Source organism: Penaeus vannamei, chromosome 41 (genome assembly GCF_042767895.1).
Source record: "Penaeus vannamei isolate JL-2024 chromosome 41, ASM4276789v1, whole genome shotgun sequence".
Classification (NCBI taxonomy): Eukaryota; Metazoa; Arthropoda; class Malacostraca; order Decapoda; family Penaeidae; genus Penaeus; species Penaeus vannamei.
Window position 1 is genome coordinate 19,255,761 of NC_091589.1, and position 25,914 is coordinate 19,281,674.

Below are 25,914 nucleotides of genomic sequence, written 5' to 3' on the forward strand. Positions count from 1 at the left end.
TTATTCCTGTCATTTTCATCATTATAACTAATTCTATAATGATAATCAGAATAATTATAATTTTAGAAATAATAATAACAATAATTCTCATTATAATAACAATAATAATGTTATAATTATTATTTCTATTGTCATTATTAGTATGAAAATTATTAGAATAGAGTTCATTATTGCTATTATTGCAGTAATTATCAAAATTATTATAATTATCATTTTATTATCATTATCAGCATAAGTATCATCATTATTGTTAATAATAAAGGAATTATCATGAAAATCATCATAATTACCCGAATTAATGTTAAAATCATAATTACCCTTTAAAAGCGAAAAAGCGGGTTTTTCGATCTTTCTCTCAGAAGGCTGTAATACGGTAGATTTTGACGTTTTTTTTTACTTTGGGGATATTATGTCTTAGCCTTTATTTCATTGTATATGGACTCTATTATTATTTTTATCATCATCATCATTATTGTCATTAATCTTATGATTATCATATTATAGTCATTATTGTCATAATTATCATTATCATTATTATTATTGCAGTTATAATGATTATGTTAATTATTACAGTCATTTTCATCATTATAATTAATTCTATAATGATAACAATAATGATGATTTTAGAAATAATAATGACAATAATAATCATTATAATAACAATAATAATGATATTTGTCATTATTAGTATGAAAATTATTAGAATAGAGTTACTTATTGCTATTATTGCAGTAATTATCAAAATTATCATTATAATGATCATTTTACTATTATCATCATTATTATTGTCATTATCATCATAATTATCATCATTATTGTTAATAATAAAGGCATTATTATGAAGACCATCATAATTACCTGAATTAGGGTTAAAATCACCATAATTACCATTTAAAAGCGAAAAAGGCATTTTTTCGACCTTTCTCTCAAATTATCACCCTAGTCTTAGCCTTTTTTCGACTTTGGGGATTTTATTTGTTATAGCCTTTATTTCATTATAAATGGACTCTATGATTATTATTATCATTATCATCATTTTTGTCATTATTCCTATGATTACCATTATCATAGTCTTTATCGTCATGATTATCATTATTATTATCATTATTGAAGTTATAATGATTATATTGTTAATTATTACTGTCATTTTCATCATTATAACTATTTGTATAATGATAATATGTATAACGATAATTTTAGAAATAATAATGACAACAATACTCATTATAGTACCAATAATAATGATATTATTATTATTTCTTTTGTCATTATTTGTATGAAAATAATAAGAAGAGAGTTAATTATTGCTATTCTTGCAGTAATTATCAAAATTATCATTATAATTATCACTTTATTATCATTATCATCATTATTTTTGTCATTATCATCATAATTATCATTATTGTTGTTAATAATGAAGGCATTATCATGAAAATCATCATAAAATCCTGAATTAATGTTAAAATCATCATAATTTCCTGAAATAATGTTAAAATCATAATAATTATCCTTTAAAAGCGAAAAAGTTTTTTTTCGACCTTTCTCTCAAAGGCTGTAATGCGCTAGATTTTGCCGTGTTTTCGACTTTGGGGATTTTATTAGTTTTATCCTTTATTTCATTATAAATGGACCCTATGATTATTATTATCATTATCATCCTTATTGTCATTTTTCCTATGATTATCATAATTATTGTCATTTTCGTCATGATTACCATTATTTATCATTATCATTATTGCAGTTATGATGATTATTATTATTCATTATAACTATTTTTATAATGATAATAACAATAATGATACTTTTAAAAATAATAATGACAATAATACTCATTATAATAACAATAATAATATTATTTCTATTGTCATTATTAGTATGAAAATTATTAGAATAGAGTTCATTATTGCTATTATTGCAGTAATTATCAAAATTATCATTATAATTCTCATTTTATTATTATCATCATTATTATTGTCATTATCATGATAATTATCATCATTATTGTTATTAATAAAGGCATTATCATGAAAATCTTCATAATTACCTGAATTTATGATAAAATCATCATAATTATCATTTAGATGCAAAAAAGTTTTTTTTCAGCCTCTCTCTCATAAGGCTGTAATACGCAAGATTTTGCCGTTTTTTCGACTTATGGGATTTTATTAGTTTTAGCCTTTATTTCATTATAAATGGACTCTATGATTATTATTATCACCATTATCATCCTTATTGTCATTATTCTTATGATTATCGTCATTATTGTCATTATCGTCATGATTATCATTATTATCATTATCATTATTGTAGTTATAATGATTATTATGTTAATTATTACTGTCATTTTCATCATTATAACTATAGTAAGAATAATGATAATTTTAGACCAATAATACTCTTTATAATAACAATAATAATGATATTATTATTATTTCTATTGTCATAATTTGTATGAAAATTATTAGAATAGAGTTCATTATTGCTATTATTGCAGTAATTATCAAAATTATCATTATAATTATCATTTTATTATTATTATCATCATTATTATTGTCATTATCATCATAATTATCATCGTTATTGTTAATAATAATGGAATTACCATGAAAATCATCATAATTACCTGAATTCATGTTAAAATCGTAATTATCATATAAAAGCGAAAAAGGATTTTTTTCCACTTCTCTCTCATAAGGCTGTAATACGTTAGATTTTCCCGTTTTTTGGACTTTTGGAATTTTATTAGTTTTAGCCTTGATTTCATTATAAATGAACTCTATGATTATTATCATCATTATCATCATTATTGTTATTATTCTTATGACTACCATCATTATTGTCATTATCGTCATGATTATCATTATTATCTTTATCATTATTGCAGTTATAATTATTAATATGCTAATTATTACGGTCATTTTCATCATTAAAACTATTTTTATAATGATAATAATAATAATAATAATAATAATTTTAGAAATAATAATGACAATAATAATCATTATAATAACAATAATAATGATATTATTATCCTTTCTATTGTCATTATTAGTATGAAAATTATTAGAGTTCATTATTGATTTTATTGCAGTAATTATCAAAATTATCATTATAATTCTCATTTTATTATCATTATCATCATTATTATTGTAATTATCATTATAATTATCCTCATTATGGTTAATAATGTAGGAATTATCATGAAAACCATCATAATAAACTGAATTGATGTTAAAATCTTCATAATTATCATTTAAATGCAAAAAAGGGGTTTTCGACCTTTCTATGAAAAGGCTGTAATACGCTATATTATGCCGTTTCTCGAATTTTGGGATTTTATTAGTTTTAGCCTTTATTTAATTATAAATATGATTATTATTATCATCATTATCATCCTTATTGTCTTTATTCCTTTGATTATCACCCCTATAGTCATTATTGTCATGATAACAATTATTATCATTAACATTATTGCAGTGATAATGATTTTAAACTTAATTATTATTATCATTTTCATCATTATAACAATTTCTATAATAATAATAATATTGATAATTTTAGTAATAACAATGACAATAATACTCTTTATAATAACAATAATATTGATAGTATTATTATTTCTATTGTCATTATTTGTATAAAATTTATTAGAATAGAGTTAACTATTGATATTATTGCAGTAATTATCAAAATTATCATTATAATTATCATTTTATTATTATTATCATCATTAGTATTGTCATCATCATAATGATTATCATCATTATTGTTAATAATTAGGGCATTATCATGAAAATCATCATAATTACCTGAATTAATGTTAAAATCATCATAATTATCATTTAAAAGCGAAAAAGGTTTTTTTCGACCTATCTCTCAAAAGGCTGTAATACGCTAGATTTTGCCGTTTTTTCGACTTTTGGAATTTTATTAGTTTTCGCCTTTATTTCATAATGAATGGACTCTATGATTATTTTTATCCTCATTATCATTATTGTCATTATTCTTATGATTATCAGCATTATTGTCATTATCGTCATGATTATCATTATTATCATTATCATTATTGCAGTTATAATGATTATTATAGTAATTATTACTGTCATTTTCACCATTAAAACTATTTTTATAATGATAATTTTAGAAATAATAATGACAATAATGCTCATTATAATAACAATAATAATGATATTATTATAATTTGTATTGTCATTATTAGTATGAAAATTATTAGAATAAAGGTCATTATTGCTATTATTGCAGTAATTATCAATATTATCATTATAGTTATCATTTTATTATTATTATCATCACTATTATTGTCATTACCATCATAATTACCATCATTATTGTTAATAATGAAGGCACTACCATGAAAATCATCATAATTACCTGAATTAATGTTAAAATCATCATAATTATCATTTAAAAGTGAAAAACTTTTTTTTCACCAATCTCTCAAAAGGCTGTAATACGCTAGATTTTGCCGTTTTTTCGACTTTTGGGATTTTATTAGTTTTAGCCTTTATTTCATTATAAATGGACTATGATTATTATTATCACCATTATCATCCTCATTATCATTATTCTTATGATTATCATCCTTATAGTCATTATCGTCATGATTATCATTATTATCATTATCATTATTGCAGTTATAATAAATATTTTGTTAATTATCACTGGCATTTTCATCATTATAATTATTTTTATAATCATAACAACAATAATGATAATTTCAGAAATAAAAATGACAATAATACTCATTATAATAACAATGATAATTATATTATTATTTCTATTGTCATTATTAGCATAAACATTATTAGAATAGAGTTCAATATTGCTATTATTGCAGAAATTATAAAAATTATCATTATATCATTTTATTATTATCATCATTATTATTGTCATCATCATCATAAATATCATCCTTATTGTTAATAATGAGGGAATTATCATGAAAATCATCATAATTACCTTAATTAATTTTAAAATCATCATAATTGTTACTTAAAAGCGAAAAAGTTTTTTTTTCGACCTTTCTCTCATAGGGCTGTAATACGCTAGATTTTGCCGTTTTTCAACTGTGATTTTACTTGTTTTCGCCTTTATTTCATTATAAATGGACCCTATGATTATTATTATCATCATTATCATTATTGTCATTATTCCTATGATTATCAGCATTATTGTCATTATAGTCATGATTATCATTATTATCATTATCATTATTGCAGTTATAATGATTATTATGCTAATTATTACTCTCCTTTTCATCATTATAACTATTTTTATAATGATAATAACAATAATGATTTTAGAAATAATAATGACAATAATACTCATTATAATAACAATAAATATGATATTATTATTTCTTTTGTCATTATTAGTATGAAAATTATTAGAATAGAGTTAATTCTTGCTATTATTGTAGTAATTATAAAAATTGTCATTATAATTATCTTTTTATTATTATTATTATCATTATTATTGTCATTATCATCAAAATTATCATCATTATTGTTATTAATAAAGGCATTATCATGAAAATCATCATAATTACCAGAATTAATGTTAAAATCATCATAATTATCATTTAAAAGCGAAAAGGGAGTTTTTTTTCGACCTTCCTCTCATAAGGCTGTAATACGCTAGATTTTGCCGTTTTTTCGACTTAATGGATTTTAAAAGTTGTAGCCTTTATTTCATTATAAATGGACTCTATGATTATTATTTCCATCATTATCATCATTATTATCATTATTCTTATGACTGTCATCAATATAGTCATTATAGTCATGATTATCATTAAATCATTATCATTATTGCAGTTATAATGATTATTATGCTAATTATTACTCTCCTTTTCATCATTATAACTAAGTAATTATCAAAATTACTAATATAATTATCATTTTATTATTATTATCATCAATATTATTTGCCTCATCATCATAATTATCATCATTATTGTTGATAATAAAGGCATTATCATGAAAATCATCATAATTACCAGAAATAATCATTTAAAAGCGAAAAAGCGTTTTTTTATTTTTTTTTTACCTTTCTCGAATTATGGGATTTTATTAGTTTTCGCATTTATTTCATTATAAATGGACTCTATGATTATTATTATCATCATCCATGTTGTCATTATTCTTATGATTATCATCATTATAGTCATTTTCGTCATGATTATCATTATTAGCATTATTATTATTGCAGTTATAATAATAATTTTCATCATTATAACTATTTTATAATGATAATAACAATGATAATTTTAGAAATAATAATGACAATAATACACATTATAATAACAATAATAATGATATTATTATTATTTCTATTGTCATTATTAGTATGAAAATTTTTGCTATTATTGGTATTATATTAGTAATTATCAAAATTATCATTATAACTATCATTTTATTATTATCATCATAATTATTGTCATTATCATCGTAATTATCATCATTATTGCTAATAATAAAGGAATTATTCTGAAAATCATCATAATTACCTTAATTAATGTTAAAATCATCATAATTATCATTTAAAAGCAAAAAAAAAAAAATGTTGCGACCTCTCTCGTTTTTTAGACTAAAGGGATTGTATTAGTTTTCACCTTTATTTCATGATTATTATTATCATCCTTATCATCATTATTGTCATTTTTCTTATGATTATCATCCTTATAGTCATTATCGTCATGATTATCATTATCATTATCATTATTGCTTTTATAATGATTATGCTAATTATTACGGTCATGTTCATCATTATAACTATTTTTATAATGATAATAGCAATAATAATAATTTTAGAAAGAATAATGATAATAATACTCATTATAATAACAACAATAATGATATAATTATTATTTCTCTTGTCATTATTAGTATGAAAATTATTAGAATAGAGTTCATTATTGCTATTATTGCAGAAATTATCAAAATTATAATTCTCATTTTATTATTATCATCATTATTATTGTCATTATCATCATAATTATCATTATCATTGTTAATAATAAAGGCATTATCATGAAAAACATCATAATTACCTGAATTAATGTTAAAATAATCATAATTATCATCTAAAAGTGAAAAAGTTTCTTTTCGACTTTTCTCTCAAAAGGCTGTAATACGCTAGATTTTGCCGTTTTGGGGGATTTTATTAGTTTTAGCCTTTATTTCATTATAAATGGACTCAATGATTATCATTTTTATCACTATCATTATTGCTGTTTTAATGATTATGCTAATTATTAGTCCTTTTCATCATTATAACTATTTTTGTAATGATAATAACAATAATGATAATTTTAGAAATAATAATGACAATAATACTCATTATAATAACAATAATAATGACATTATTATTATTTCTATTGTCATTATTAGTATGAAAATTATTAGATCAGAGTTCATTATTGCTATTATTGCAGTAATTATCAAAATTATCATTATAATTATCATTATATTATTATTATCATCATTATTATTGTCATTATCATCATAATTATCATCATTATTGTAAATAATAAAGGAATTATCATGAAAATCATCTTAATTACCTGCATTAATGTTAAAATCATTATTATCATTTAAAAGTGAGAAAGAGGGGTTTTCGACATGTCTCAAAATTCTGTAATACGATAGATCTTGCGGTTTTTCGACTTATGGGATTTTATTAGTTTTCGCCTTTATTTAATTATAAATGGATTGTATGATTATTATTATCATCATTATCATCATAACTGTCATTATTCATATGATCATCATCATAGTCATTATCGTCATGATTATCATTATTGCAGTTATAATGATTATTATGCTAATTATTACTGTCATTTTTATCATTATACATATTTTTATAATGATAATAACAATAAAGATAATTTTAGAAATAATAATGACAATAATACATATTGTAATAACAATAATAATGATATTATTATTATTTCTATTGTTATTTTTACTATGAAAATTATTAGAATAGAGTTCATTATTGCTATTACTGCAGTAATTATCAAAATTATCATTAAAATTCTCATTTTATTATTATTATCATTATTATTGTCATTATCATCATAATTATTGTCATTATCATCATAATTATCATCATTATTGTTAATAATAAAGGAATTATTATGAAAATCATCATAATTACCTGAAATGATGTTACAATCATCATAATTATCATTTTAAAGCGAAAAATGCGTTTTTTCGATCTTTCTCTCAAAGCCTGTAATACGCTAGATTTTGCCATTCTTTCGACTTCTGGGATTTTATTGGTTTTAGCCTTTATTTCATTATAAATAGACTCTATTATTATCACCATTATCATCCTCATTATCATTATTGCTATAGTTATCAACCTTATAGTCATTATCGTTATGATTATCATTATTATCATTATTGCAGTTATAATGATTATTATGTTAATTATTACTGTCCTTGTTTATCATAACTATTTTTGTAATGATAATACCAATAATTATAATTTTAGAAATAATAATGTCAATAATACTCATTATCAAAACAATTATAATGACATTATTATAATTTCTATTGTCATTATTAGTATGAAAATTATTACAATAGAGTTCATTATTGCTATTATTGCAGTAATTATCAAAATTATCATTATGATTATCATTATATTATTATTATCATAATTATTGTCATTATCATCATTATTATCATCATTAATGTTAATAATACAGGAATTATCATGAAAATCATCATAATTACCTGATTTAATGTTAAAATCATCATTATTATCATTTAAAAGGGAGAAAGGAGGTTTTTCGACCTTTCTCTCAAAAGGCTGTAAACGATTGATTTTGCGGTTTTTCGACTCTGGCGATTTTATTAATTTTACCCTTTGTTTAACTTTAAATGGACTGTATGGTTATTAATATCATTATCATCATTACTGTCAATATTCTCATGAATATAATCATTATCTTCATTACTGTCATTATTTTCATAATTATCATCATTATATTCATTATCGTCTTCATTATAATAATTATCATTATCATTATTGCAGTTATAATGATTATTATGCTAATTATTACTGTCATCATTATAACTATTTTTATAATGATAATAACAATAATGATAATTTTAGAAATAATAATGACAATAATACCCTTTTTAATAACAATAATAATGATATTGTTATTATTTCTATTGTCATTATTAGTATGAAAATTATTAGAATAGAGTTCTTTATTGCTATTATTGCAGTAATTATCAAAATTATCATTAATATTCTCATTTTATTATTATTATCATTATTATTATTGTCATTATCATCATTATTGTTAATGATAAAGGCATTATCATATAAATTATCATAATTACCTGAATTAATGTTAAATTCATCATAATTATCATTTAAAAGCGAAAAAGGTTTTATTTCGACCTTTCTCTCAAAAGGCTGTAATACGCTAGATTTTGCCGTTGTTTTGACTTTTGGGATTTTATTAGTTTCAGCCTTTAATTCATTATAATTGGACTCTATGATTATTATTATCACCATTATCATCCTTATTATCATTATTCTTATGATTATCATCAATATAGTCATTATCTTCACGATTATCATTATTATCATTATCATTATTGCAGTTATAATGATTATTATGGTAATTATTACTGTCATTTTCATTATTATAACTATTTTTATAATGATAATAACAATAATAATAATTTTAAAAATAATAATGACAATAATACTCATTATAATAACAATAATAATGATATTATTATTATTTCTATTGTCATTATAAGTAAGAAAATTATTAGAATAGAGTTCATTATTGCTATTATTGCGGTAATTATCAAAATTATCATTATAAGTATCATTTTATTATTATTATCGTCATTATTTTTGTCGTCATCATCTTAATTATCATCATTATTGTTAATAATAAAAGCATTATCATAAAATTTATCATGATTATCTGAATTAATGCTAAAATCATCATAATTATCATTTAAAAGCGAAAAAGGAGGTTTTTCAACATTTCTCTCAAAACGCTGTAATAAGCTAGATTTTGCCGTTTTTTCAACTTTTGTGATTTTATTAGTTTTCGCTTTTATTTCATTATAAATGGACTATATGATTATTATTATCATCATTATCATCATTATTGTCATTATTCTTATTATTATCAGCATTTTTGTCATTATCGTCATGATTATCATTATTATAATTTTCATTATTGCAGTTATAATGATTATTATGCTAATTATTACTCTTATTTTCATCATTATAACTATTTTTATAATGATAATATCAATATTGATAATTTTAGAAATAATAATGACAATAATACTTATTAACAATAATAAAATAATAAGGATATTATTATTATTTCTATTGTCATTATTTGTATGGAAATTATAAGAATTGAGTTCATTATTGCTATTATTTCAGTTATTATCAAAATTATCATTTTAATTATCATTTTTTCATTATTATCATCTTTATTATTCACGTCATGATCATAATTATCATCATTATTGTTAATAATAAAGGAATTATCATGAAATCATCATAATTACCTCAATTAATGTTAAAATCATCATAATTATCATTTAAAGGCGAAAAAGGAGGTTTTTCGACCTTCCTCTCAAAACGCTGAAATACGCTAGATTTTTCCATTTTTTCGACTTATGGGATTTTATTAGTTTTAGCTTTTATTTCATTATAAATGGAAACTATGATTATTATTTTCATCATTATCATCATTATTATCATTATTCTTATGATTGTCATTAATATAGTAATTATAGTCATGATTATCATTATTATCATTATCATTATTGCAGTTATAATGATTTTTATGCTAATTATTAGTCCTTTTCATCATTATAACTATTTTTATAATGATAATAACAATAATAATAATAATAATGATATCATTATCATTTGTATTGTCATTAATAATATGTATATTGTTAGAATCATTATTGCTATTATTGCAGTAATTATCAAAATTATCATTATAATTATCATTTTATTATTATCATTATTATTATCATTTTATTATTATCATCAATATCAGTGTCATAATCATCATAATTATCATCATTATATTTAATAATAAAGGCATTATCATGAAAATCATCATAATTACCTGATTTGACGTTAAAATCATCATAATTATCATTTAAAAGCGAAAAAGCGTTTTTCTTTTACCTTTCTCTCAGCAAACTGTAATACGCTAGATTTTGCCGTTTTTTCGACTTATGGTATTTTATTAGTTTTCGCCTTTATTATTATTATCATCATCATCCTTATTGTCATTATTGTTATGATTATCATCATTATAGTCATTATCGTCATGAATATCCTTATTACAATTATCATTATTACGGTTATAAGGATTATTATGCTAATTATTACTGTCATTTTCATCATTATAACTATTTTTATAATGATAATAACAATGATAATTTTAGAAATAATAATGACAATAATACACATTATAATAACAATAATAATGATACTATTATTTCTATTGTCATTATTAGTATGAAAATTATTAGAATAGAGTTCATTATTGCTATTATTGCAGTAATTATAAAAAAATATCATTATAATTATCATTTTATTATAATCATTATTGTTATTATCATCATAATTATCATTGTTGTTTATAATAAAGGAATTATCATGAAAATCATCATAATTACCTGAATTAATGTCAAAATCATCATTATTATCATTTATAAGCGAAAAAGAATCTTTTACTACCTTTCTCTCATAAGCGAAAAAGAGTCTTTTTCTACCTTTCTCTCACGCTAGATTTTGCCGTTTTTCGACTTATGGGATTTTATTATTTTTAGCCTTGATTTCATTATAAATGGACTCTATTATTATTATTATCATCATCAGCCTTATTGTCATTATTCTTATGGTTATCATCTTTATAGTCATTATCGTTATGAATATCATTATCATTATCATTATTGCAGTTATAATGATTATTATGCTAATTCTTACTGTAATTTTTATCATTATAACTATTTTTATAATGATAATAACAATAATGATAATCTTAGAAATAATAATGACAATAATACTCATTATAATAACAATAATAATGATATTATTATTTGTATTGTCATTATTAGTATGAAATTTATTAGAATAGAGCTAATTATTTCTATTATTGCAATAATTATCAAAATTATCATTATAATTATCATTTTATTATTATCATCATCATTATTATTGTCATTCCCATCAAAATAGTTTATAATAAAGGCATTATCATGAAAATCTTCATAATTACCTGAATTAATGTTAAAATTATCATAATTATTATTCAAAAGCGAAATTTTTTTTTCGACCTCTCTCTCATAAGGCTGCAATACACTAGATTTTGCCCTTATTTCGACTTACCGGATTTTATTAGTTTTCGCCTTTATTTCATTATAAATGGACTCTATGATTATTATTATCATCATTATCATCATTATTGTCATTATTCCTATGATTATCAGCATTATTGTCATTATCGTCATGATTATCATTATTATCATTATCATTATTAATAATAATACTCATTATAATAACAATAATAATATTATCATTTCTATTATCATTATTGGTATGAAAATTATGAGAATACAGTTTAATATTACTATTATTGTAATAATTATGAAAATTATCATTATAATTCTCATTTTATTATTATTATCATTATTATTGTCATTATCATCATAATTATCATCATTATTGTTAATATTAAATGAATTTTCATGAAAATCATCGTAATTACCTGAATTCATGTTAAAATCCTTAATATACTTTAAAAACGATTTTTTTCGACCTTTTTCTCATAAGGCTGTAATCTGCAACATTTTACGATTTTCGACTTTTGGGATTTATTTAGTTTTAGCCTTTATTTCATTATAAATGGACTCTATGCTTATTATTATTATTATTGTCATTATTATTATGATTATCATCATTATAGTCATTATCATCATGGTTATCATTATCATTATTATCATTATTGCAGTTATAATTATTATTATGCTAATTATTACTCTCATTTTCATCATTATAACTATTTTTATAATGATAATAACAATAATGATGATTTTAGAAATAATAATGACAATAATACTCATTATAATAACAATAATAATGATATAATTATTGATTCTATTGTCATTATTAGAATGAAAATTATTAGAATAGAGTTCATTATTGCTATTATTGCAGTAATTATCAAAATTATCATTATTATTCTCATTTTATTATCATTATCATCATTATTATTGTCATTATCATCATAATCATCATCATTATTGTTAATAATAAAGGCATTATCATGAAAATCATCATAATTACCTGAATTAATGTTAAAATCATCATTATTATCATTTAAAAGTGAGAAAAGGGGTTTTCGACCTTTCTCTCAAAATGCTGTAATACGATAGATTTTTCGATTTTTCGACTTATGGGATTTTATTTGTTTTAGCCTTTATTTCATTATAAATGGACTGCATGATTATTACTATCATCATTTTCATCATTACTGCCATTATTCTTATGATTATCATGATTATAGTCATTATCGTTATGATTATCATTATTATCATTAACATTATTGCAGTTATAATGATTATTATGCTAATTATTACTTTCATTTTCATCATTATAACTAATTCTATAATAATAATAATAATGATAATTATAGAAATAATAATGACAACAATAATAATTATAATGACATTAAGAATTATTTTATTTTTATTTCTTTTGTCATTATTGGTATGAAAATTATTAGAATAGAGTTCTATTGCTATTACTGCGGTAATTATCAAAATTATCATTATAATTCTAATTTTATTATTATTATCATAATTATTATTGTCATTATCAACATAATTATCATCATTATTGTTAATGATTAAGGAATTATAATGAAAATCATCATAATTACCTCAATTGATGTTAAAATCATCATAATTATCATTTAAATTCGAAAAAGGTTTTGTTTTCGACCTTTCTATCAAAAGGCTGTAATCCGGTAGATTATGCCGTTTTTTCGACTTGTGGGATTTTATTAGTTTTCGCCTTTATTTCATTATAAATGGACTCTATGAATATTATTATCACCATTATCATCCTTTTTGTCATTATTCTTATGATTATCATCCTTATAGTCATAATCGTCATTATTATCATTATTATCATAATCATTATTGTAGTTATAATGATTATTAAGCTAATTATTACTCGCATTTTTATCATTATAACTATTTTTATAATGATAATAACAATAATGATAATTTTAGAAATAATAATGACAATAATAATCATTATAATAACAATAATAATGATATTATTATTATTTTTATTGTCATTATTAGTATGATAATTATTAGAATAGAGTTCATTATTGCTATTATATCAGTAATTATCAAAATTTTCATTATAAGTATCATTTTATTATAATAATAATTATTATTATTGTTATTATCTTCATAATTATCATCATTATTATTAATAATAAAGGCATTATCATCAAAATCATCATAATTACCTGAATTAATGTTAAAAACGTCATAATTCTCATTTAAAAAAGAAAAAGTTTTTTTTCGACCTTTCTCTCAAAAGTCTGTAATACGCTTGATTTTGCCGTTTTTTCGACTTTGGGGATTTTATTAGTTTTAGCCTTTATTTCATTATAAATGTACTCTATGATTATTATTATCATTATTGTCACTATTCTTATAATTATCATCATTATAGTCATTATCTTCATGATTATCATTATTATCATTATCATTATTGCAGTTATAATGATTATTATGCTAATCATTACTGTCATTTTCATCATTATAACTAATTTTATAATGATGATAACAACGATAATTTTAGAAATAATAATGACAATAATACACATTATAATAATAATAATAATGATATTATTATTATTTCTATTTTCATTATATGTACGAAAATTATTAGAATAGAGTTCATTATTGCTATTATTGCAGTAATTATCAAAATTGTTGTTATAATTATCATTATCATCGTAATTATCATTATTGTTAATAATAAAGGAATTATCATTAAAATAATCATAATTACCTGAATTAATGTTAAAATCATCATAATTATCATTTAAAAGCGAGAAAGGTTTTTTTCCGACCTTTCTCTCAAAAGGCTGTAATACGAAAGATTTTGCCGTTTTTTCGACTTAAGGGATTGTATTAGTTTTCGCCTTTATTCAATTATAAATGGACTCTATTATTATTATTATCATCATTATCATCATTATTGTCATTATTCTGATGATTATCACCATTATAGTCATTATCGTCATGATTATCTTTATTATCATTAGCATTATTGCAGTTATAATGATTATTACTATAACTACTCTCATTTTCATCATTATAACTATATTTATAATGATAATAATAATAATGATAATTTTAGATATAATGACAATAATAATCATTATAATAACAGTAATAATGATACTATTAATTATATTGTCATTATTAGAATGAAAATTATTAGAATAGAGTTCATTATTGCTATTATTGCAGTAATTATCAAAATTAATTATTGTGATGATAATGACAATAATAATGATGATAATAATAATAAAAAGAGAATTATAATAATTTTAATAATTACTGCAATAATACCAATAATGAATTCTATTCTAATAATTTTCATACCAATAATGACAATATAAATAATCATATTATTATTATTATTAATATGATAATGAGTATTAGTCATTATTATTTCTAAAATTATCATTATTGTCATTACCATCACAATTATCATCATTATTGTTTATAATAAAGACATTATCATGAAAATCATCATAATTACCTGAATTAATGTTAAAATCATCATAATTATCATTTAAAAGCGAAAAATGTTTTTTTTTCGACCTTTCTCTCAAAAGGCTGTAATACGCTAGATTTTACCGGTTTTCCGACATATGGGATTTTATTAGTTTTAGCCTTTATTTCATTATAAAGGGACTCTATGACTATTATTATCATTATCATCATTATTGTCATTATTCTTATGATTATCATCCTTATAGTCATTATCGTCATGATTATCATTATTATCATTATCATTATTGCAGTTATAATGATTATGCTAATTATTACTCTCATTTTCATCATTATAATTATTTTTATAATGATAATAACAATAATGATAATTTTAGAAATAATAATGACTAATACTCATTATCATATTAATAATAATGATAATATGATTATTTCTATTGTCATTATTGGTATGAAAATTATTAGAATAGAGTTCATTATTGGTATTATTGCAGTAATTATTAAAATTATTATAATTCTCTTTTTATTATTATTATCATCATTATTATTGTCATTATCATCATAATTATTAACATTATATTTAATAATAAAGGCATTATCATGAAAATCATCATAATTACCTATATTCATGTTAAAATCATAATTATCATTTTAAAGTGAAAATTTTTTTTCGACCTTTCTCTCGAAAGGCTGTAATACGCTAGATTTTGCCGTTTTTTTACTATTGGGATTTTATTAGTTTTAGCCCTTATTTCATCATAAATGGACTTATGCTAATTATTACTGTCATTTTCATCATTATAACTATTTTTATAATGATGATAACAATATTGATAATTTTTCAAATAATAACGACAATTGTAGCGAGGCGTAGACCCAGTAGATTTGAAGTGGTTTGGTTGAGTCCGGGCTCAACCGAGAATATGGTTTTTGCTTAAAGGAAAGATTCGTCTTCAGTGAACAGATGTAAGGTTCCAGGTCTACGGCATGCTGCCACCAGCCGATTAGTAGGTTCGGGAACCTTGTATGTCGTGTAAGTGGGTGTGGGTGTTGTATCAGAGAAGGGTGGAGAGAAAGTACAGAATTTGTGTGTTGAATATTGGATGTGTAGTGTGATCCGTCTAACCCAGGGGTCCCGTCCCAGTTCTTCAAGGCACTCTTAGAATTCTGCCCTCCCTTGATGCTGGCGGGGGATACAGGCGCAAACAGACCTAGTTAACCCCTGTCAATTCAATCCCCTTAAGTGGTAGCGTGGGGGGAGACTGAATCATGAATAGGGGTGTTCCAGTATGAATACCACTTTCTGACGTTCAGCCTAACCATATGGTAAAATACATACTAAAAAGTAATCTAAGAAAAATACAAAAGTAAAAGAATGTGCTAAAGGCACCTAAAATTACTGACTGTCGTATGCGAAAAGACTTCCAAAGTGGAGAGCCTGGCTGAAGGCCTTACCATAAAACAAAGACAAAACCAGCAAGTCTGGCGTCAGAGCTGAAGGCTTAAAACCCCTTAAACCTAAAAGAAAAAAAAATACGACAGTATAAAACCCGAGTCTGGTGACACCGAAACAGGAAAACTAAAACTAAAAGATCACTCAGACTTCCTACTTTGAAAAGTTAGAAGTTACAAATAAAACAAAGAGAAACAGACCAGCCAAATTCATTTAAAAGTAAATAAATAAATAAAAGGATGTTCTAATTATTCAATAAAAATGTTCTTGAGATCACGTCCAGCTCCTATGTAAAGAATATCATGATCTCAGTACTTAACTTATTATCTTCCGTGATCGTCTCTGTGTTCGGTTCAACAAATATGGCGACACTGCCGGTGGTTCAAAGCTTCGGAGGATAGTCAAACACACTCGTTGACGTCTCGACTCGTACTGTTTATTGTTTCTTTTTCCAATGCCCCGGTGACGTCAGAGGCCAAACATTTATACAAAATATATTCTCATAATAAATAAGCTAAAACTGTATAAAAACGAACAAAAATAAAACTAAATGTATAAAATTGAAATCATAAGAAAAAGAAAAGCGATAACTAAAAAGAACAAATAAATACTGTACGTAAAAAATGCTCCCCTACAACTTAAAATGAAAACTAAGTAAAAACGAGACCTTAAAACTTTATTGAATGTTAAAAAACTAAAATGAATAAAAGCTAAACGATGAAAGGGTCATAAAAAGGTCATAAAAATGTCTCGTTGTTAAATCATGAATAAAAATGTTAAGAGAAAACACAGAATAATAAGGGGAAACTAAAATAAAACAATAAAAGTCAATAAAAACGAGAAAAAACGGCCCAAAACCGAGGTGAGACACAAACAATCCTCCAACACGGCAGTCAGAGCGGGAGAGCAGAGAGGATGAGATACAGCATCCAAGACCACCTTACAGATGTGTAAGTGTGTAGACGTGAAAAGGGAGATAGCGTAGGCTGAGCGTCTGCGTGGACGTGTTTGGAAGAAAAAAGCAAGATCATAGAATTCTTCTTCTTCCCTTCTGTTTGAGTATCCGCCTGCTGGGAGCGGGAACCCAGGTATAGCAAAATTAATCTGTTCTTTGAATATCAGCTTAATATTCTCTGATTTGACTAGCCTTTTTACAGCCTTTCTAGGGTTGCGAGATATCAGAGCAACCAACAATGTGCTGTTTAGGAGACCCGAGTCCGAGAAAGATTTAGGCATCTAACCTTGGTCAGAACCAGAACTTTAGTGGTTGTATAAATTATTCTGACTGGAGTTGAGTAAAAGCTCTAAGATGGTACGGTGTTTATTTAGAGAGCAAGTTACACTCACTAGGGAATTGCAGGCATTTTTCAGTCATGAAAAGTAGAAGCAAGGTGTGTGCATCACCAATTTATCACAGCGGCGGTGATGCACGAGAAATCAACACCAGATAAACTTACCACAATATAAAAAATGTCTTCCCTAAGTTGGCGTCCCAACTCCAGAAGTACTGTTACTAGGGGGTCAGCATAAAAACATCCAAGTCCCTAAATTACGTTAAATTGTTAACATCCAACCCAAATGGACGTTAACTGTTAAACTCCAAAGCTAATGCTGACGGATACCTAGTAAGAGTACTTGTGTAAACAGTGAACAAAAGAATTAAGCAATAACTCAATAAGAAGGCTGAACTGGCAAAGTCAATAAAGGGACTGGTGAAGAAGACTGCCTGAATAGCCACAAGATCAGACAGGAGTCAGCCGAAACAACCAACGACAATAACAACAAAAATCACGTATCATGTGATAAGGGCTCTTTATCAGGAGATACGGATCACCAAAGTCTGCCTGATCACCCACAAGGTCAGGCAGAGATCAACAGAAACCTATATCAAACAATTACGGGAAAAGATCTTGATAAAGATCTTTATCCCCGGAGGTACGAATCCTCAAGCAGGGACGAAAGAAACATGAATTAACTTGGTTGTAAAATAAATGTACAGGAGATACGAATCCTCAAGTACGAACGAAATAAAACGAAGTATTAACTTAAGTCATAAAAAGGGAGAGTCACACTGGAGGGACAATCACAAAGGGCTGCTTGATCACCCACAAGATCAAGCAGAAATCAACAAACACGCATTAAGCGAAACAAAACAATCAACGATAAAGTACGTAAAGGTACTGAAAAAGATCTTTATTCCCGGAGGTACGGATCCTCAGGCAAGAATGAAAAGAAACTAAGTAATAACTTAGTTGTAAAATTGAATACACTGGAGGTACGGATCCTCAAGCAGTGTTCCTCTAAATCACTTGGTCCTAATGCTCTCAAACACTGGGAAATACACAAAAATGTTATGGGACTTCATGAAAGAGTGCACCCTGCAGATAATAATGCAGCATGTCACGCTAAAGTCCAAAAGAGACCAGTCGTCTCCTACACACAACCACGTCCCTTAGCTTGAGGAGATACTCAGCAATCCTGGTAAATCCGTGCGCGAAGTATATCCCAGGGTAAATCCGAGCGAGAGCACAACACAGGTAAAATTGCAACCGCAAAGGACCAAAGTGCGGGACAGAGGTCAGGACCGAAGTTATTCTCCTTTCCTCAACCACTAGTATATATATCCCGAAAGAAACCCACAGGCCAAGCCCCAGGCATGGCGCGAAAGAAGAAAATAGGCAAATGAAGTGCCTGAAGACCAAGCCGATAGTTCGACAATCCAAACAACCGAGACGAGAGAGGGAAGGGGAAAAACAAAAAAGAAGCTCGGCAACGACCGTCACCTCCTTCGGTGGTTATCGCGACAATTTGGAGACGTCGACAAGAGGGACGAACATTAGAAAGAGATAAATAAGGAAAGGATACGGAGAAAACCCGATAATAAACAGTTGTCTTAAAACTGTGCACTTCGGCCAAAACATATCAACAATAATTAGGTTTAAAAATAAATAAATAGCTATTTTAGCTTGGCGACTTCAACGCTATACAAGTAGTGAGTCTTGGTAAATATTACGTTTATGGTTATAAAAATAACCAAGTTCACATTATCACCACAACTAACATACATTCAACTCTGTCCTTCTAGACTGGTGGTTGGACTTGTAAAAAATATACATATAAATGAATAAGAAGCCTGCAGGACTCGGTCGCAGGTGAAAAAAATACGTCTGCGGGATGTAACCGCACGTGGCACACGGCGGGGACTTCGTCTTTGGCGGCTTGTGATGCGTTGGCCGAGGTTCATGGAGATGACATCATCCTTAGAGTCGGGACGTACACAGCCGTACACTACAACACCTCCCCCGGGCAGTGCGTCGCCTAAGTAGGGGATGGGTAAGACGAATATCGCAGGAGAGACTCCTTAAACAACAGGTGTGTCGGTGAGGTACTCGTTCCATCTCTCGTGAGGTACGATCGTGAGACAGAAAGAAAGGCGCCCGAAGGGTTTCAGGAACCAGAGCAACGGTCGGCTCTGACGAAGTGTAGAGGGCGAAGACCATCACGTCGGCGAACATCTCAGGGTCCATCATCTCGGCAGTGCGGATCATCGGAAGGCGGGTGCGCATGGGGAGCTCGCCCGCACGCCAGTGCGGATCATCAGAAGGCGGGTGCGCATGGGGAGTGCGCCCGCACGCCAGTGCGGATCATCGGAAGGCGGGTGCGCATGGGGAGCTCGCCCGCACGCCAGTGCGGATCATCAGAAGGCGGGTGTGTCAGAGGATGCGCCCGCACGCCAGTACGGAACATCAGAAGGCGGATGCGCATGGGGAGCGTGCCCGCAAGCCAGGTACGGTCAGAACTGCGGGGGCACATATGAGTGCGCCCGCACACCAGTGCGCAAGATCAGCTGGAGCCGTTATCATCATGGCACCATCACCTGTATATAGAGCTGGCGAACAAATCGCCTTAGACCAAAGAGGGTGGAGCCCTTTGGAGCCCTCGAGTCTGCGGACACAAGAGTGTATTAGACATACTGGGTTTATTCTTTGGGCCTGGCGTTTTCTAACACACACTGCATTATGAAGTGCATAAGTAACACACAACCATAAATGTTATTGATGCGAAGCCGACCGATCTGACCCAGTTGAGGATCTGACTTAAAATTAATTGATTAGTTGGCGTCGAGGGAGGCAATGTCTCCATATGTACAATTACCGCTTTCTCAGGCGATCTGAAAAGGGTGTCAACAGAGCTTACCCCAATAAGAGACCTCCTTGGAAGTCATGGGCTCGGTCCTGACATAGCTCTGTATGGACATTGCTCTGAGAAGCTGGGAGAGGAACCTCGTCGGTAAAATAGTATTAAGAAAACAAACAAACATCTTAAAATTAAATCATGAAACTAAGAAAACAAACAAAGTTAAGAATATATGCACAACATGCAAATTAAAAGAACAAAACGAAGAGGGAAACACATGATTAAGAGGGTGAAACTCTCAATCTTTCGGCACAAACATACAAAGGTTTATACAATAATAACAGTAAGAAAAATACAAAGTACTAAAATAACTCAAACCTGGTGTTACTCTAGACTACATAGGAAAGGCAGAGAAGATTAAGATGATAGGAAAGGGAGCTATTTACAGGAATACTCTGTAGAAAAGTTAAATTCCTGCAGGTCTATACAAAGAACCATATCTATGTTCCCGTCATGGGGAAAGAGCGTAGACCGACCTCAGCTCCGGGACACTGTCGATCAGGGTCTGAAAAGAAGCCAGAACTTGACCAAACTCAAAAAAAAAGAAAAAAAAAGCTGTACAGGGTTTTTGCAGACGTTCAGGACGAAAGCGCGACCCTGCCAGAAACGAAGGCAGAAGGCGAGAAAACCCGCGTGGCTCGAGGGCGGGTGTGAATACGAGAGGACAGGATCATTCCGCAGGACAGAAGCTGGCTGCTGGGCCCTGCCGCCGTCCATCTGGAGATGATCTGAAAAGTAGAAATAGATTAGAACAAAATAAGTAGAAGAAACAGGGCGACTGAACATTAGAAGGGGGAAAATGGGATTAGTAATGTGTCGTCGGATTGACTACCGTCAAGGCTATTCCCCACTCCACGGGCAGGATGAAGGGAAGGCTCTGAAAAAGAACAGGCTGCAAGTGTGTTAGGATCCAAGTCATACAGGGTGATGTTACAGGACGGACTGGTAATCAACAGAGGGCAGCATGCATTCCGCTGGGGCTCTGAGAAAATAAAGATAATGGTGAGTGGAAGAAAAGGAAAAGTGTCTTGCTCCCTACTCGTCCCAGTCAGACCCAGGGTCCCATGGTTTATCGTGTACCCCCTCCGATGACGGGGCTGAAGAATCCAAGAGGTCATCAGCACCGTGATCTTGTAAAGGTCCCATGTCCGATTCCGGGTCCGGTGGGGCTGTGCCGTCCAAAAGGGGAAAGTCGTCCGGAGGGACGAATTCCGCAGTGACCCGAAATGCTTTAAATTGATTTGGGTGCAAAGTGATTTCTCACCACATATGACACGGGCCCGAGCTTTTTCAAGACCCGGATTTGCCCTAACCATCGGGAACCCAGGGGTCTGAGTCCGTGATTGGGGTGCAGGATAACGCTGCGATGCACAAAGACCAGATCCCCCTCGTTATACTCCCGCGGTCGAGCCCGCCGTGTTCGATCGTGATCGGCGGTCCAACGCTCACGAGCCTTTCGGGCGGCCTCACCAGCGGCCACCCGAGCTGCTCGGAGTTTCGATGTTAATGAGGGCAAGGCCCCTTCGCCATAGATTACGTGGTTTGATCCCACGAGCGGAAAATGACTGTCCCGACCTGTGAGAAGGTACAAAGGGACGTCGTTTACGCTCCGGTGTATGGAGGAATTGATGGCAAACCTCACATACGGTAATAGATCGACCCAACAATCAGGATCATCCATTTGGAGCATGCTTGGGGCGTCCTTGACCACCCGATTCACCCTCTCCACCATACTGTTGGCTTGCGGATGGTAGACTGTGGTGAAGAGCGACTTCACCTGGAGGTGATGACAGATGTCAGAAAGGAGACGATTGCGAAATTCAAGGCCGTTATCTGATAACAGGGTCCGCGGGGGACCGTACCGAGTAACGAATTCCGCAAGAAACACGTCTGCTACGGTTTGGGCGTCCTTCGATGCCAACGGGAACAGCTCGACAAACCGGGTAAGATGGTCAATCAGCACAAGGACGTACTTGTTTCCACGCGCCGAAGGGGTAAGAGTGAGGATATCCACGGAGACCCGCTCGAAGGGCTCCGCGACGTCCGGCATGGACTGTAGTGGGGTTCGGGCGATCGCCCCTTTCCTCTATTGACATGCCATGCATGATGCGACATATCTCCGGAATGCGGCCAACATCCCGGGAAAGTAAAAAGGATCCCTTAGTCGCTGATACGTCCTGTGGACGCCCCGATGTCCGGTAGACGGTACGGCATGGACCGCATCCAAAGCAGCGCCGCGCAGCGACCTTGGGATCACGAGCTGAAGCAGAGCTCGTTCATTATTGGACTCGGTTCCGAAGTTCGAATTGGTCTCTCTGATGACGCTCCACCATGTCTGGTTGCAGCAAGGGCTATCAAGGTCAGCAATGGCTGCGATCTGACGACTGAGCAAGTCCGGGACGTGGTGGACCCGACCCGGCTTATAAAGAAGCTCGAAGTCGTAAATTGTCAGTTCGTGAGCCCATCGCGTCATCCTTACCGAGGCAGTTGGCTTGCGGAAGACTTATACCAACGGCCTGTGATCTGTAAAGATACGGAATCGTCTCCCATAAAGGTAAAGGTGATAATGCCTAGTGCTCTCGACAACAGCGAGGGCTTCCAGATCGATGGTCGGGTACCTGGTCTCGGCATCCCTAAGCTTCCGAGAAAAATATGCAACAGGGTGGAGTTCCCCAACCTTATCCAGCTGCATAAGGCAAGCACCGATCGCCGTGCCTGAAGCATCGGTGTGAAGCTCAAAGGGCTTCTCAAAATTTGGTTGGATCAAGCAAGGCGCGGTGGCAAGCGCCTGCTTAAGCCGTTCAAAATCCTCCTGCTGAGGTTTGCTCCATGAAAATTTTGTATCTTTTTTCAGGAGCCGAGTCAAAGGAGATGCGACCCTTGCGTAATTGGGCACCAGTTGCTCCCAAGAACTGGCGAACTGGTGTTGGTTACGTGGTGTCTTTATGGCTCGTATCACTGTAACCTTGTCAGGGTCAGGCAAAACACCATCCGGTGTAATCCAAAAAGCGAAAAGTGTCGGTCGCGAAGCGACACTTTGAAAGGTTAAGCCTGAACCCTGCTCCAGCGAGCAACTGCAACACGGCATCGAGGTGAGATAGGTGCGGTGGATTCCGCGTCGTATTCGAGACGATCAAGTGAAACCTCCACGATCGCCGCATAGCAGAGCACGAATCTTTGCTCGATCTCAACCGGAACTGTCTGATCGTTGACGACCCAAACGTCAACCTCTGGTTGGGAGAGGTCCACTAACAAGCGAGGTACCAGGACCTTGGCTGTGTCGCTCTCAACACAAGCCAGTCCGCCCTTCAAGCCGTTCACAAGGCATCGCACGAATCGCCCCGCCCGAGGGGGACAGGTGACTCTCCACGCGCATCTCATCGCACCTTCCCGGTCTCCGCCGCTCGTACTACAGCAACGTAGCACGGCCTCTGGCTCGTGGTATGTCAGGATGCCGAGGGACCCGGCACCCGAGAACGAAACCCCGAGTCGGACTCCATTAAAACTAGCAGAGCTGGCCCCTGAAACAGGGGAGAGGTTCAACTTAAAACCTCCGCAGCAGGTCCACGCCTATCAGCACCTCTGCTGGAAACCTAGTGTCGTCGTTCACCACGAACACTGAGTGCCGGCACTAACAAGCTCGGGAAAATTTAAACTCAAGGGTTGCCCTGCCCTTGATGTCCAGTGCGACCCCAAATGCCCCCCTAAGGCCGCGTAGGTGCAGTGAGAGCGGGGTGTTGGAAATCCTCCTGAAACAAGACTCCACCACCGTTGCCTCACTTCCCGAGTCAAGAAAGGCCAAGACCTTAGTCCCAGCAACTACACAATTCAACAGCGCCTGAATCTGTGCCTCGGGAAGCTCCGGTTCCGTGGAACTGTCGCTCCCCTCGGCGCCCGCATCATCATTGTCCCTGACAGTGGCTCGTTGTGGTTGCGGTTGTGTTCTGTCGGGCGGTGCCCTACAGTTCTGCCCGAAAAAAGCACCGCCCAGCCACATGCCCTCGGCGGCCACACCGGGTGCACTGATTACCTTCTCGCACCGCACGACACTCGGAGGCGTCATGCGTAGTCACCTGATGGTAGGGACACCAGCGTCGGGGTTCTCGAGTGCGTACGGGTAACTCTGCTAGGGGATCAACCGGAGATCGACCCTCGCGAGGAGTAGAAGAGCGAGGTTTAGGCCCTGCCTCGCTCGAGAAACTGACCAATGGTTTCTCTACCCGCCCGACATATTGCCGATGGTGCCAGGCTTTTTGGGCTGCTTCGACCACCCGGTAAAGTGGCTGATCCTCTATCAACACGAGCTTTTCCCTCAGCCAGAGTGGGAGTCCTTGGAGAAAAGTCCTCCTCATCAGAGGTTCAGCTGGCCCAAGTTCAGGATAATCGCGCATG

General features: G+C 30.3%; 1 protein-coding gene across 1 annotated transcript; it reads right to left on the reverse strand.

The window, feature by feature from the left end:
• Positions 1-23,608: 23,608 nt before the first annotated feature.
• Positions 23,609-23,995, reverse strand: LOC138860522 (uncharacterized). Its single transcript, XM_070118112.1, has one exon. The coding sequence runs from the start codon at positions 23,993-23,995 to the stop codon at positions 23,609-23,611; it is 387 nt and encodes a 128-aa protein (XP_069974213.1).
• Between the last annotated feature and the right edge of the window lie 1,919 nt (positions 23,996-25,914).